The sequence below is a fragment of the Neopsephotus bourkii genome, unplaced genomic scaffold (genome assembly GCF_033783945.1).
Source record: "Neopsephotus bourkii isolate Nb327-2 ecotype Australia unplaced genomic scaffold, CSIRO-AGI_Nbou_v1 NB_1630, whole genome shotgun sequence".
NCBI classification, from domain to species: Eukaryota; Metazoa; Chordata; class Aves; order Psittaciformes; family Psittacidae; genus Neopsephotus; species Neopsephotus bourkii.
The window spans coordinates 542,737-559,429 of record NW_026902105.1 but is presented as its reverse complement, the minus strand read 5'-3'; the positions used below and the strand labels follow the sequence as shown (position 1 = coordinate 559,429).

General features: G+C 40.2%; 1 protein-coding gene across 1 annotated transcript in view; it reads right to left on the bottom strand.

Annotated features, from left to right (window-relative positions):
• Window positions 1-16,693, bottom strand: part of CPQ (carboxypeptidase Q) — a 130,024-nt gene that overhangs the window by 47,430 nt on the left and 65,901 nt on the right. The window contains exon 4 of the mRNA XM_061373193.1: window positions 9,932-10,043. Coding sequence (XP_061229177.1) covers window positions 9,932-10,043 — 112 coding nt within the window. The remainder of the gene's footprint in view (window positions 1-9,931; window positions 10,044-16,693) is intronic.

The window sequence follows — 16,693 nt, the reverse complement described above, 5'->3', positions numbered from 1 at the left end:
AACCCCAGCTTTAAGAGTATTACTTAAGCCCTGATTATGATATATTTTTAATTCTCTAGTGAAGCTGAAATTAGATATGGGAAAGCTTTTTGCTTGGGAAACTACCTTTGTTTTCTTATTAAAATGGTCTAATGCAATGCAATCTCCTTGATTTTTCTCTGTTAATAGGGGTTTGTTTGCAGCATTAAGGACTGCTCTACAGAATAGCACTACAAAGTGAGTAAACCTTTGAGTCTGAAGGTCTGGAGTAAAGACAAATGAGGTCTTCTGGAGAAGAGACATGGCATCACAGAAAGAAGATAGAAAACAGGCAGGTCAGGGACTGAAAAGTGGGAAATGAAAGTGCAGGCAGAAGCCAAGCTGGACACTGCAGCTTAATCTTGCCTGAGGCTGACAGCATGCTCAGAGCCACGTTTTGTGGGATAAGAAGACACAACTCTACCATAGCTGCATAGCAGGAGCAGCTTTTTGGAAAGGCCCCTGCAAAGAGGGTACAGGGAGACAGCAAGGCCTGAGTTGAGCCAGGCTAGGGAAGGACTGGGGCTTGCAGAGCTCCAGCGGTGGGCCAGCAGCATTGATGGTAGTGTAGCAACACTGAGAGTAATCCAAGCCATTTTTTTAGCTTGTTTTAAGGGAGGCTAATGAGTTTACAATGGAATAGGATGGGCAGTTTTAAAGAAGAGTGGAGGTGGGAAATGCAACAGGTTTTAGGAAGAACTATTTTGAGAAAGTGATGGAATATCCAGGAGGAAATGTCAAGGAAGGAGCTGGGTATACAAGACTGGAAGGGAAAGCTGTGGGTGATTTGCAAGTCTAGCAACTAAAAATAACATGGATTAAGCTTTTGACTGGGGAGATGGGGAGAGAAGAGGCAAGCCAAGCCCAAAGCCCAGTGTGATGGGCTGAAACTGAGCCAGGCAGCAATACTGCCATAGCGAGGGTTTCCATGGGGGCAATCTGCTTGCTACACAGCAGCACAGGCAGGGAGAGTTCAGACAAGAAGTGCCGACAAACACACTCCTCTGCACATGTTCCTTTGAACAAAGAACTGCTTAGTGTAGTGCCATGAAGTCAACACAAGTAATGTATCCTAAAAAAATAAAAGGAAACACGCTACTTGCCTGTGTAAAATAGCAAAGCATCAAGCAGAGGACTCCTCTACCCCCTGCCCTACTCTGATCCTGTTGCCATGTTCTCCAAGTCCCACAAAAGGAAGAGGACACTGTCCACCTTTAAAAAGCACTTTATTCCTTTCTAGGGACACCCCCTTCCTTAAAGGAATACCTTAAAGGTGTTTGGAGAACTCATCACATTGTGGACCAGAAAAGGTAATGCAAGGCCCCTCTCCCACAGTCTCTTGGATTATAAACATCAGCCATGGTTTGATCTTACTTAGTGGTGGCTTTGCTGCCCTGCTTTTTGGATCAAAAAAACCCAAATCTGTTAGATTGTCCTCAGGGCAGATGAGTCAGAAAGTGCACCAGCCACGCCTGACTCTCCACATTGAAAATCTATGCCTTAAAAAAAAACCTGACAATAAGAACAAGATGCCCCTGACTTTATCTGGGAAGGATTTCAGCCTTTCATCGTGTCAGCCATTGTACAGGAAAGAAAAAAAAATCACAACAGACTCTGTGCCCAGGTTTTTAAGATTTTACAGATCAACAAAGAACTCATTTTATCTTTAGGTTCTTGGATAAATGAAAGCTTGCAGAGAAGCAGCACTCCACAGGACACAGGGCAATGTTGTTATGGAGGGCTGTATGCCTAAATTTACCACCAGATTAACAGCTTTGTACGTCTGCAGTCACTCCTCTGCTATGCCAAACCAGTATGAAAATTGAAGATTCAAGTATTTGCTAAATATGCATTCAACCAAAGGTTGAAATGAAGGAATAATTGCAGTTGCAGTGTAACAGCATATGCAGATATTTCATACCAAGTAGACTGAATAGATTTGCAAAAGGTGAAGGTCAGAATAAAATATGCTACTTTGGGAAAGTGGAAAGAATGTAAGAACAAGGAGTTAGTATCAGGCATATTTAATTAAAAAACCCAACAAAACCTACAGTAAAAGCAGACATTTAATCATGTTTCACAATGTATCTGGTAGACAGAAAACAACTACACCACCACAGCTACAGGAAACTTAGAGAAAACGTTTAACGACATTTTTAGCAAGTAGGTTAAAGCTGCAGTTATATGACTTCAATTAAACTAGCAGAAAAGGAATAACTCCAGTGATCATTTCTTTAATAAAACATATCTTTAGTCCTCATATATTAGCCAGTGAATTTGGACTCAAGGAATGTAACTTCATACAAAGACTACAGTGAACTGCATAAAAATCTGTCTCACGGTTTTCCAGTCACATTAGTCACGGGTATAATTCAGATGAGAACTACAATTCCAATTCTAAATAAGTTTTAAAGGGAAAAAAACTGCCTAAACAACTCCTTATGGGTTGCATAAAACCTAATTCAGGTCATACCTTACAATTTTTACATGCTTTGTTTTAAAAACATTTCAGTGTTTTTTCTGTGCCTTTCTCCTGTGAAACAGAATTTGGCCGTGCCAGATCCATGTCCACATCTATGGGAAAGTTGACTCATGAAACTCCCCATAATGCTGGCTGAGAGAGGAAGAGGGGGAACTACATGTAGCAGCTATCGCCATACATTTCTCCCCTTCTTATGTGTGAATAGATCATCGTCTAGGAATGTAGGAAAGCCTGTAAAAGGTGTGATGGCTGGGATTAGACTTTGTCAACAATCATCCTTCCCTCATCAGGCTGCTCTAGTGGCAATGGCATCAGGCATCCTGCCCGGGGTGCAAAAGAGGAAAATGTGCCCTGTTCATCTACTTGACTCCTGGTATTCACTGGCTCTGGCAGCTCCCCATAGCAAATATTTTTTTTTACATGGTAGAACCAGGATTCCCAGAAGCACTTGGAGGCACGGTCTGAGCTGGAGACTTCCTGGTCTAATGTGGCACACAGACATGACTGAACATGAGCTCAGTGCACGGGACAACAGCAGACGCAGGGAAATGTTTACTCTGTACCACAATCCATCACTATAGTGGTCTTTGGAGTGCAGCCCTTCCTGAAGTCTACACTGATTACCTCAACACAGGCAGGAGTTCAGATAGCAGCAACTGGTGATGTCTTACACTGCTGCAGTTCAAGTGATTGAAGGGAAAGAGGATAAGGTTGTAATCTGGCAAATTCACAGCACAGCCATTGGGCTTCTTCCAAAGATGCACCCCATAAACACATACCAGCAGTAGCTGGTGGACACGTGTGCACCTCTGGGTTTGGCAGGGCACCAAGACTAGACTAGCAGTGGAGCAAGTGTGACCCAAACACATCCAGGGAAAGGTAGAAAACACATTTCTGAACAAGGAGATAGAGCCTGTGGGTAAATGTTGCTGAAAGAAACCTGGGATATGAACAAAGGACCCGGTGACTGACTGATTCCTCCTGTGCTAGCAGGGATGAGACTGAAAATAAACTAGACTGTAGTGTCAAGTAGCAGACCTTATCAGCTTCTCTTCTTAACAGGTTGGAAAAAAGGCTCCAGCTGTTTTATTTTAAAAGAAACACAACAGTTACCATGTCTGAAGTTTTTCAGAAGCAAGCAGTGAAATTCATCCACCAAAATTGGGCTCCCTACAGCAGTTAGGAAGCTTAGAATATTATGATTGTAAAGCTAACACTGCCATATGACCACTTTCTAAAGACATTTCTCTATTGTTACTCAGTTCCCTCAAGCTCCAATTAGAGATAAAAGCCTCACGTTTGTAGCTCCGTAGCACAAGGTGGCTTTGGTGGTGCTCCCCAGGGTGGGAGCAGGGCACAGCACTTTGACCTCAGATGGGAAATGCCCCTCAGCCAAGTGACACAGGAACGCAGCCAGATCAAGAGCAAAGAGGCAGCACTGGCTAAAGCTCTCAGATCATCAATACAAACTGCCTGCTTCTTGCTCAAATATGTTGTACTATAGTTGTATTAGTCCTGAGCAAGACCAGCACGGCTGCAGCCACAGGTTTGAAAAGGTGGGAGAACACAAATACCCCCTTCACAGAAACTGACAACCAACATCTAGAGCAGCATCAAGTTCCACAGGCTGCCTGCCCAACCTGTATAGCCAACGGCACCAAAATAAATCTGGGGTAATTTTATGCTGACTTTGTATGAGCAGCGGCTTAACTAGTCTGTCACCTCACCTGGAAAGGCAGCTTCATTTGTAAACATCATGTGACACAGGAACAAGAGAAACTGTGTTTCAAATTACACCAGAGCATTAACCAAACCAAGGTGAAAATGCTGCTGGAAATGGCATTGGCCATCTCCAGAGATGCCCCCTTTTGCACACAAACTAACAAATGTAAAATGTGGGAATTAGAAATGGAACCTGAAAACAAGTTGGGTTTGAGATTTCTAGACTGTAATTCGCAACATAGCTGTTGTTCTGCAAAACTGGGAAACACCAGTTTACTCGAGTGCTGCCTCTCCTACAGCTTCCAAATACCATCACAACACATCAGAGGTCATGCAACACCCTGTGGATTCCCTTGGCTTGAAGATGGGAACCCCTCAGCCCTTCTTCCTTAAAACACCCCCAGAGCCTTCCCATCACCTCTAAACTACCCCAAACAACAACCTCACTACTGCCATAGCAAGATTTACTGCCTATCACACAGAGTTTGCAAACAGATAAAGAAGAAAGCGGTCCTGGTGCTTACACCAAGGATGCTGATTAACCAGGAGTTTCTCCTGACAGGGAAGGCATAAAAGTGAAGTTTCTTCCTGCCTCTCCCTCAGCTGGGACACAAATGTGCTCGTCCATCTCTCCTCAATCACCCATTTGCAAAGAATACATCACAGCTTCATATTCTAAGTATTTCTGTGCCTCTATCACATTTAGTTAAAATCAATCAAAAGGTTAAAAGCTGCAGAGGGCTGAGGAGGGCAGCAGCTGCCAGACACAGCTGCAGGCAAACTGTGCACTGCACAAGCTTACTGCCTCCAACACCCTGCTGCAGTTCTGAATGGTAATTTCTTAAGCATCAGAAAGCCTCAGATAATCCCAACAGCCCCAGCTCCAGTGATGGAAATGGAGTTTACCAGTTCGCATCAACTCACAGACTGCCTCAGTGCCTCTAAAGATGTCTTTATGTCCAGAAAAAGGAATCAAGAGCAATAACAGGCTGAAACTTTCATCTTCGTTCACATAAACAACTTCTGTGGAAACACTTCCAGTTCTCCAGTTTTTAAGCACATAAACCATGCAGCAGCTCACAACCAAACTTGCCAATCAATGGTGTGTATAAGCTTCAAGGGCTCCAGGGAAAAACAAGTCTGGTTTTATTTTCTTTGTGCTTCATTAAACTTCAGCATTAACTGGGAGAAAATGCCCCTTTGGATAACATTAGTCAATACAGCCACTACTTGGTGAGGTTTTTTTGGGATTAGCTACGGGCACAGCAAGCAACTGTGAGAGTATAGTTCATATAGAGAACTTGATACGGGTGCACTGAAGAAAGAAAACACTTCAGTCCAGAGATGCCTACAGCCGTGTTCTGGTACCAGCAGGTGCACAGGCCAGTGCTGACATTTGGCTATACATTGCTCAAAGAGATGTTTCAAGATTGCAGCTGCACAGAAGAGAAGAGATAGGGTTTAATCTTCTGCTCAGGGTGGCTGTGGAAAAGCCATTTAGAGCAAGATTCACCCTGCTGAAATGTAACCATCTAAAAGTCAGTGTTTGCTCTGAATTTGGTGCCTGATTTCCTCCCTGTAGAAGGAGGAGAGGGAACAACGCCTCCACAAGAGCCCCCTTCCTGTCACCCCAGTGTGGAAGTTGGACAGAGAGACATTACAGCTTTGAGAAGCAAAATATTCAGACAAACTTGAAACTTTCCACTTTTTAGCTAACTGTACTGTTATAGCTCTAAACGTATTTAAAAACTGCAGTAGTTCACAGCTTGGCCCAGTTTTTAGAGTCCTACTCGTTTGAAACGTACACGAGGCTTTACATGAATTAAATATTTTTATTCCAAACTCCGGTGATATAATACAAAATTATTTCAGTTCAGCCTGACCTTCATGTAGTTCCCTTGCTCTCAAAAAGAATCAACATCCATCTGAAGTCGGGGAAAAGTAAAAAAAGTCCTATACCAAAAGGCTGAAGTTTTAAAGCCTGTGTAAAACTGCTTCAGACTGTGCTACAGTTGTGTGCCCTCGGATGGAACCCAGAACTACTGCAGTGTCTGAAAATCTACAAAAACACCAGAAAGACAAAAAATAGATCAATATGGTACGTAAACGGCCCATTCAATTAAGAAAATAAAAGCTAACAGTGAAGATTCAGGAAATACAAAGGCTAACACTGATTTACTTGGAAATAAAAGCAAAAACTGTTAAAAAATCTTACTTGAGGCAAGAAAACAAACTGCACTTCTTAAAATATAATTTATATAACCATAATTTTAATGACTTTTCAATGAATTTAAATATATTTGGTCCCAAGCCAATAGGTATTAAATGGCTTGTGGGGGAGGTTATCTTGAAAGTATGGAATGGTATTTAAACTCTAATCATTCTTCAAGTACATATGGAATTATCAAAATTTTAATTAACAGGTATAACTTGAGTCCACCAGCCATGTCCAAGGGTCACAGTGATATCATGATAAAGTGCTATTAAACCATCATTGAAAAAAACTATTTAAATAGTGTAGTAAAATCTTGCCTTCATGGAACCAATGGACCATGGCAGAAGTAGTGCCAGCATTTGTCACTACATGATAAAGACTTTTGGTCTAGAATTCATATTTCAGAATTCTTGCGTTAGCTTGAAGATCATATCACCACAGCTGTAAGATCACACAATCACAGAATCATAGAATGGTTAGGGTTGGAAGGGACGTTAAAGATCATCTAGTTCCAACCCCCCTGCCCCAGGCACTTATGCTTTGGTAAACTCAGGCACAGTTTTTATGGCTACACAACACACCATGACTTTAAGACTCCCAGTACACCGTAAAAAAATTCTGCATGTTCACAGAGACAAACCAATTGAGTTGGCTTACCCCCATGTCAAATGTGTTTGATGGGCTAGCCTGAGACTAAATTTGTCAGGGTCCAAAAGGGTATTAAACTAAGTCTCCACAGTTCAAAATATAATGCTTACATAAAACATGAAACAAACATTAAATTCATTTTACATAAAACTCATTAACTCATTTCTCACACAGTCCTTTTTGTCAGATTCTATGTGCATCATTAGATGCAAAATCTGCATTAATCAATCTGTTATGGAAGACAATTTATAAAATGCACTATCCCCCATGGTTATCTACAGGTTAGATGTGATGACCCAGAAGCCCTCTCCCGGCTTTATGGTCCTGAAGAACACTGGTATAACAAGAAGAGCTGAGCACAACAGCTGCCGAGAACAGCATCAGCATCAGCAAAGGCTCCGGCATTTCCCAGCTGAGAAAACAGCATTTCACTACAGGTTGTACAGCAAAGACACAGGCTACTACCAGAGGAAATCAAATATTTGAACAAGCAGAATGATGCATTTCAGTCATGCATGAAGGGAAACTCAGTGAATAAGAATTATACAATGCCACCAGGAACTTGCCCTTAAGTGACACAAAGCAGTTTACTCTGAATGGCACAGAGTCAGCAAACACAGAAGCATAATTATTTTTTTCTCCTGCAGGTGGAGGGAACACAGACGATTTTCCAAGAATCATAAAAGAAAGATTAAAAACCCTAAAAGGAGTAGGTCTGGATTCTTCTGTAGAACAATCCTCTCTAGTTTATTTTTAAAAGACAAAAAGAAACCAAAACAACAAAGCAGATGCACTTTTTCAGTTACAAAATGGTATTCCAATCATTCCAAGGCTGGGAAAGTGAGAGATAAGAGGTTCAAATAATGCAAAATAAAAGACCAGGAATTCACGGGGATGTCTGATGTTCACCACTGCAGTATGAGAATTGCTAATCGCATAACAGAGCTTCTCTACAAAGAGCTCGTCAAGAAACACTGAGATTGTTCAAGTATACAAATCTTTCTGATCAGAAGCAGGGGAAGCTAGTTTATTATTTAAACTTTGCCAGATCTAAGAGCAGGAGCAGCAGCTGATTTTATTTTTTAATGAATATGCCGTGCATTCCTCTTGACCACAGGCTCTGGAAAAAAGGAATAATGAGGAAAAATAGATTGCATGTGATGAAAGGGGAAAAGCATCCTTGGATATCAACTTGACAATCTAAGAAGTCTGTTTTGAACTGCTTTTGAGTCATATAGTGACAGAAGCCCATATGGAAGTAAAACTAGCAAAAAACTTCAGATGAAGACTGGAATTCGCAGCTTGGAGACCAGAAATCAGACTGGCCACGGCAGACTGGGGGCAGCAGGACACCAGACCAAACTTTGGGAAGCTTGATGTCTGAAAAACACAGGCGGATGGATGACTGTGCAACTATAGTTCCCCCTGCACGTACGCAGGCCCTATCTCATCTTACCTTGTGGACCCTTTCTCCCACCAAACACACCCTATGTAGGCATATGCAGACAATACTCTCCTACAATAACATACTCCCTGCAGCCCACAAAGTCAGATGAAGCACATGAGAAGAAAAAACTGGCCTTTCAGATCCCACACTTGGGGGGCCTATGCAATCCAGGAGGCAGCAGGATGAGCAAGTCCACACTGTTATTTTACCAATAGCACTACTGGAACAGACATATCCAGGCATGAAGCTACCTATTCCTATTTCTTTCCTTCTTTATCTACATTTAGCATTGATAGCATGGGGGTTTAGCTCAACTCATACTCCTGCTGAGCAGAAATTGTGGAGGAGGGAGACCAGCAAGTACAGGGTTGACAGTCTGTGTGTTAGAATATCAACTTCATCTAAGTCCAACTGATGTACAGACCAAATTCCAGAACCCCACCAACAGCTCACCCTACTGATTACCAAGATTCAAAGAAGTGATCCCTGGAAACACAACATTGCTTTGTATCCCACAAATCTATTGCAACAGGACGCTACAGTATGCAAGGCATCAGTGTCAAATGTTGCTTGGTGAGATATCTGAACCCAAAGCACCGTGATTAAGCCATATTTGACAGAAGTGTATCCTTGTAATGATGACAGTCAAGTGTGTGCTTCCTCTGACCAGGATTACCTTTGCCAAGGAAATCAGCTGTCACAGTCCAAAGCAGAGACCAAGCACATAGCAACATAAAAGCAGCATAATCAAGTGCAGATCTGAGAATGCACTGGTTTGATGTTATAGATGAATTTTTATTTTTTTTTTTCTTAATATATTTACATGTAGATGAAAGAGAAAAGACCAGAGGAAGGATCATTGTCTGGATCCAGTCCTAGTTAGATGCTCTTCAGAGAGACTTAGATGAAATTGTCTTGAGAACTTATCAAGAACAAGGGGTTGGGAATTAAATTGAGTAGCCACTGTAAAGCAACATATAGGACAGTGAAAGATTTAGGAATGCATCAAGTGGCAATGTTTGCTTAAAAGGCAGACAAAAGTATCAGAAGGCTATCTGCGAATTCACAAAGCTTCATCCTCATTGAATAGGGAGGAACTCATTAAGGCAAAATGAAAAGGAGTGACTTCCTTCTAAGGTATCCAGATATTATATCTTACACTGAAGTTTCATTCTGTGATGATGGTGATCATGCAGGCTCATGGCACATTCTAGATCATTGGCTGATGTGTTGCTTTGGGACGAAAGAAGGAGTTAACAGACAAACTTGCAAAATATTTATACGAAATATGAACATATGTGCTCAGACAAATGGATAAAATAGAAAATCCAGTTTAGACAATATCCAAAATGTCCTGGAGAGATAATGCCTTAGAAAGATTTTAAAATAAAATATTTACCCAGATCCTTAATGAGTGATAATGCTTCCCATGATATAAATGCTCCACCACCGTCATCCATAGCTCCCTGCCCAACGTCCCAGCTGTCCAGATGTCCACTCACCAATACAATCTGGAAAAGCAATTACGAGAAAACATATCTACATGAAAGCACTGAATCAGAAAAGTCAGTTGAGTATTTAAGCATTTTCATGATTTTTGTCATAAATTTGGCTCTTTTTTAGTTTAGAACAGCAGGAAGGAAACATTTCAAATAAAACTAAAACATTTTTCTCTAGTCACTGAATATAAATCTGGAATGATCAAATGCATCCTACTTCTTCAAACCAATGCCCAAATCAAACTAGATATGCCGTGAGAAATGTTTGTTTAAATGAAAGGTTTTTGTCTTGCACATTAACAAAGTGCGTACTTTCCAGAGATAAAGGTCTACTACGTCGCAGAATGGTGAAAACGTCTTCTATATTTTAGCTGCTTAGGCAAATAGGCATGAAATTTGATTAACCTTATATGTGGGTGCGCAGGGAAGAAATACAAACTCAGACTAAGTGTTCCCAGGCAGAGGCTGTTGTTTTATTATACATCTATGGTTCCTGTCACAGGGGACCTCTAATTTATTACTTTATTACCCTGTGTGCTACAACAATGACAAGGTATTTTATAGTTCCATTAGTCATAAGGATATTTTAAATTAAAAATGACATGGTAGCAAGTCCCAGAGGGGTTTTCTGCAAAGAAAGTTTTGTGAATACAGCAGAGTATAGTAGTAATATATATATCCGAAAACACCAACTTTCAGACCTGAACTCTTCAAATCACTTCAAATGTTGACAAGCAGCATCAGACCAATACCAGAAGTGGGACAGTTCCCTAACTGGACCTGAAACTGAAATGCTGGTGGATCTGTGATTGCAGTGGTAAGGCCAAGGAACGACAAAAACTCTCAGGCACTGTGGTAAAATGATGAAATAGCACAAAAACAAGAGCAGGGAGCTGTTGCAGTGCCCCAGAAATCTTTGAAGAATTGGTACCAGCAAACAGTGTCCTTGGGATAGGGTGGAAGTGGAAGTATCCTACCTATGACAGCTCAGCACTGAGGAAAAACTGAAGGAGAGCCTGGAGTATCTGCCTGTGCCCTGCCCAGAACTGGCCATACATGAAGGGATGCTTCCCACTCTCTGGTCAGTTGTTGTCAAACAGGTCTGAGAGATGTGGGATCTAGAAAAAGGTTAAAAAGTACTCATTCTTCCTGCCACATTCTTCTTCCTAAGGGAGGAGGAACTGCTGGCATATCCTCTCAGCTTTCATTCATCACATGACAATTACTCTAGCACTGAAAATGAGAACATAGCAAGTCTTCCCTATTGTCACCCCTGGAGGGTAAGAGCCTATGCTCTCAAGTGTGCAGCTAGCATCACAAGGAATTTGGGGCCCAAGCACAAAGATCCCTATTTTTCTCTTCACAAGTGAGAAATCTTGGTACGCTTTCACTGGTTATTAAAAATAATGGACAAACAGATCATGGCAAGGCAAAATGCATGAAGTGCTCAAACAAACATGTTGTTTCATCCAACCAAATACAAACTCAGGTAACACAACTAAAAGGCCCCTTTGTATTAAACAAAGGCCATGGTAAATTACTAGCCATATCCATTGTATGGATCATATGTCCAACCAGAATGCACCAAACCCCTCTAAATTCAGAAAATACACTATGAAATATTTATAAATGTGTATATTATAAAACCGAGAAGTGTCATGTCTTAGAAGCTGGAAAAGCTTGTGATCAAAATCTCAAGAGCAGCTTGCTCCTTTCCCTCTCAGCTGTTTCAACGCTCTTTTCTGCTTGTCCAGCCTTAACTCAACATGTGTTTGCTTTCCAGCACAGACTGGTTTTTTTGGTAGTAGACAGACTTGCTGCAGCCTTTATTCCAAACCCTCCCTTCCTTCGAAAGTGCTTAAATTTGGACAGCAGGTTCCTCTGTAAGAGCCTCAGATTTACTCAGGAGGTATTCCTGCAATTTAATGTCATGATCCTCGAAGCCCAGCATGAAAGACTGCAAACAGCAAGTTTTCCAGGGATGCTGCCCTACAGTAGATGTACTTGATCTACTGAAGCCCTCTGCTACAATACCAGCATAGCTTGAAATGTAAGAAAAGCCATGCCAGCTTTGGAGGTAGAAACCTCTCTGAAATGAGAGAGGAAAAGAAGTCCTGAGCACTTCTGTGGTACTCCTTGGGTTTTTTTGTTTGCTTATATGGGAGGATGAAGCATACACACACACACACACTTGTAGGTGATGAGGGCAACACTGGAATGAACGCTGCACAGAGTTCATTTAGGCATGTGCACCTCCAATGCAAACTGCATATAGAGAACTGAGCTGAAACACCACCGCACTTTGCAGCCAACTAATGCAGACTCGTTACTGTCTACTCGATAAGGAATTTTCAAAGAGTAAGACTTACTTTTTTAAAGAGCAGGAAAGGCTCTGAGTGAATGCACAGCTGTCTGCCCTGTAAAGGATGGGTATTCCACAACTTCAAAATCACCATCCATGTGATCTGTTTGTTCTTAAAGCAAAAATTGGTTTTAAGAAGACAACTATTCACTCACCTGGGAAACAGAGCTTCAAGCTGAAGTGAATTATTTAGAATGAGTTTGTAAACTCATTTAGAGAGAACCAGGCTTACAATAGAAACAACGCCTTGTCTTTAGCAGTGAAAGAATACCTCACTAATGCTGTTCCCTGGCAGCAATCCCAACATGAGCATTTGAGAAAGAATTACTCCTCATTTCTGTGAAACAACACATATTGCAACTAAGAAGGAAATTCTGAATCAGAACAAGGTGGTGTAATCTCATCTGGGGTTACAGACTCCAATCATAAAGCATCGTTACCAACTCCCAAACATTACACCAAAACAGATCAAGGTTCAAGCGGATTGAGAGTCAGATAATTTTATAGATGAACTTTCACTTAAATTTACTTCAGCTGATGCCAACATCGATTACATAAATACAACCAATGTACTTCTATGTGAAAGCTTTTTAGAACAGTTGTTTTTTTAAACTAATGCTTTTGTAGCAGCTGCTAAAATGAAAGTTTCAGTGATCCTGCTTATAGCTAGCCACAGACATTCTTAAAGTGAGACACAGTCATAAAATAACATAACCACTGTGTTTATCTCAGTCTTTAAGTAGCTATAATGTGTCTGGGTAATGAATGGAAATATTTCTGAGATTTACTCTAAGCCACTGTATTATTTAAAATAATATTATAAAATAATATTATTAGAATTCTCTGTACAGGTGGGCTAACAACAAAGGCATTTAAAGCTATCAAGGCTGTTTGATTATTCTGTTTTCCACATTGCTTTCAAATCTGTTACGTGATGCTCAGGTCCAAATCTACACACAGACTAATCACATTTGTACAAAACATTCCTATAGAAATGTCAGTACATGCCAACAGAATGCAAGCACTGCAAAGCAATGGAAGCAAGTACATGTAAGTATTTGTTTTAAATACACAGAGAAACATCAAGGAACAGTATAGGACAATATACTGCTGTATTTATAGAGCAATACAAATTTGCCAAACTGACACAAAATAAATTTAGAATTAGACAGCTTGCATGCAACATGACAACTAAAAACTCAACTCTTCTGCAGTGACACAGCTAAGAAATGCTACTTTAGACATAGTCCTGAGACAATACCACAGAAGTGGAACTTTGAGAAGCATTTCAAATAGAAGACGAATTATTGTATTTCCTTCTGCAACAGCATTATCACCTCTGTTGCCTTTATTGGGATGCCTTTAAGTAATGCCCAGCATTTCAATCAAGCATACTGAAATAATTTGAAATTTAGATGATATCTTACATATTTATGTGAATATGGATTTTCATATTTTATATTTTAAACCCAAGAAGATTACGAACAGAAACTACCCACTCACATACATTTGCATATGTCATGGAGTTATCCTTTTCTAAGCAGGATGGGTTTTGCTAGTAAAAAATAATCTCCCATTCCATGTGTAGTCAGACATGCCTATTGCATTTGTCATGCAAAAACTTCATACAATGCAGGTGAGTTGCCTTCTGCTTGGTTAGGGGGAATTTTAAGAAAAGTTTATTCTACTTTTAGTTAGTCTTCACAATCTCATTTGCTTCTATAGGGGTACAAGGCAAAGGCTTCTTTCTATGCGACATCAGGGATTACAAACAACAAACATCATTAGGAAAGAACTCTAAGAACATTTTCAACCACAGAATTTAATCTAGAATAACATTTCTATTAAGTTGTGAAAACCAGCATTCAAAGTTATTTCATGTCACTGAGGGAGAGGGCAATGAAACAGTAACGAAACAGTCATTCATCTTTGCCCTTCATGGATGACGAAGACTTCTTGGATTTCATGGATGGAGGTTAGGGTCCACAAAGTAGGACGGAATCTGACTACCAACACAAACTCTTAGAAAAGCTTAGTAGTAACTTTCATTATCCAAACCACTGAAAAGCATTTTTCCTTACATCTTCCTCCAGCAAACAGGAAAGATAAGGAGCACCTTAACTTGCACAGACCACACATAGAGAACGGGATGTCCAAGAACTAAACAGGGTGCTAGAACCAGATCACGTATCTTTAGTGAAGACACATTCAAACTCCAAGTATCTGTATGCCAAAACTTCAAGCTAAAACAGTGAAGTGGTCTAGACTGTAACTTGAGTTCTTTTCAACTGCTCATCCATATTTTCAGCCAACTACTGCCAGAAGTTAGACGTTTGCTCAGGAAAAACAGGTCTATAGTGTTCCAGCCCATTTCCCAATTACATGGAAACTCACAAAAAGCACTTCTATTCAAATTTGTGTGATTCCTTTTTCTTCAGTTTGCATCTAAATAGGTCCATCTTATGTGCTAAGTACAAGGTCTTACATTATTTGACTGGATATTTATTCTGCATGCATCCCCTCCGAGTTCATGGCATGTTTGTACAATACTTAACTTACACATATGAACACCACATATTGTGGTTTGATTTATGTTTGAACTGAAATTAGAAGAAAACAGAAGTCATATAAGAATTAGGATCCCCTATTGAAGCCAGTCAATCCAAATTGATCAATCGATCCCCAATTCAATCAAAAAAATGCCTGTGACTATTCTCTCCTTTTGCAAACACTCACTACTCTTTTTACTCACAGAAACACTTTCTCACTTCACAACTTGCTATTTTCCCTAGTCCCAAATGAAGTTTCTGAAGCTAACTAACCCATGACTAAAAATATTAATCCCAGCTTCACAAAGAAACCCAGCAGCAAATTCAGGCCTGTGCTCCTACGCACAGGGTGTGCATTTTGGTTAATTTACCCATTTGAATAGCATGACAAAAATGAACTGCCAGATGGCTTCAGTTTATCAGGATGTAAAGATTTTCTTCATTTCACTCTGTTAACAGCATGAGAACAAGGGAAAAAGAAAGGCAGGATATCATGCACCTAACAAATAAAACAGCTGGCAGGACTAAATTTAAGCCCATCATGCTTAACTTGCCTTCACAGCTATGATTAAATAATGTCTTCATATACACAAATCTGCAAATTAAGAGTAGCAAATCTGACACAGTAGTTTTAGGATGTATTAGCATCATCCACAGTAGTGTTTGCAAATACATTCTGGAAAATGGCAACACCAAGCAATATGCTTTTCTACTGCTTATCCACATAGCACAGCTGGCACTAGTGTTCACAGAAACCTTCCTCTTTAATAGTAATTCTTAGTTTGAAGACTGTATTCTATTTCTCTCTTTCAAGTAAAATGTTCTGTCATCTCAGTGGAATAAAATGTTGGTGTGCAATTAGTTTTTTTGCCTTGACCCATTCTCTTCCTTACTCCACCCCAAACCTTTCTCTCTTCAACTCCCACAGCAAAACAAATAGCAAATTAAGGGTTATCAGTTCTTCCTACTTCATACTTCATGTTCAGGCAGACTCACATTGCTGTACAAAACCCAACATTCCTCAAGTTTTAAAATATTTACACAGTTATTTATTTGTATTATGCAGTAAGATTCTGTAACACTCCCTTGGCTTTTCCACCAAAGGCCTTCCAAAATCTAAGCAATCAGAACTTGCAATCCTACATGCTGTAGCAGCACACAGACTGCAGCAAACGCATCATACATCATCTTCCTTTCTGGAATCCAACCCAGCTCTTCCAGCAGCAGGACAGTGACTTAAAAGAAACTTCTCAAGCACTGCATAATAAAGATAACCATTTAAAAAGTTTTTGCAGGGATATTGTGTTTTGCATCTATACTACCATTACCTCAAGCTCAGCTTCTCAACATGGGGGAAGACAAAGCTTACAAAGTTGAGGACCCATCAGCAGCACAGCACTATATGGCATGGGATTAGAATTAGACTTACATGCAAGGTTAGATATATACATATAATACACATGTATTTGAATATAAACTCTCTTGTATTTAAAAATGTGCTGTTCATTCCTACTGGAAAAAAAAAAAACAAAAACAACTTTGTCCTATTATTTTTAAACAGGTCTACTCTGTTGTGTGTAATTCCACCAAATTCAACACCAAAATTCAAACACAGAGCTATATCAGATTCAATTGTAAAAAAAAATGCTTGCTTCATAGAAACTTAGTGAAGGTCTACCCTCACCATTTCCCAAATATTTTTTTTAGGCTACAAGGATGTGAAAAAGACCTGTGAGTTTCTATACTTGCCT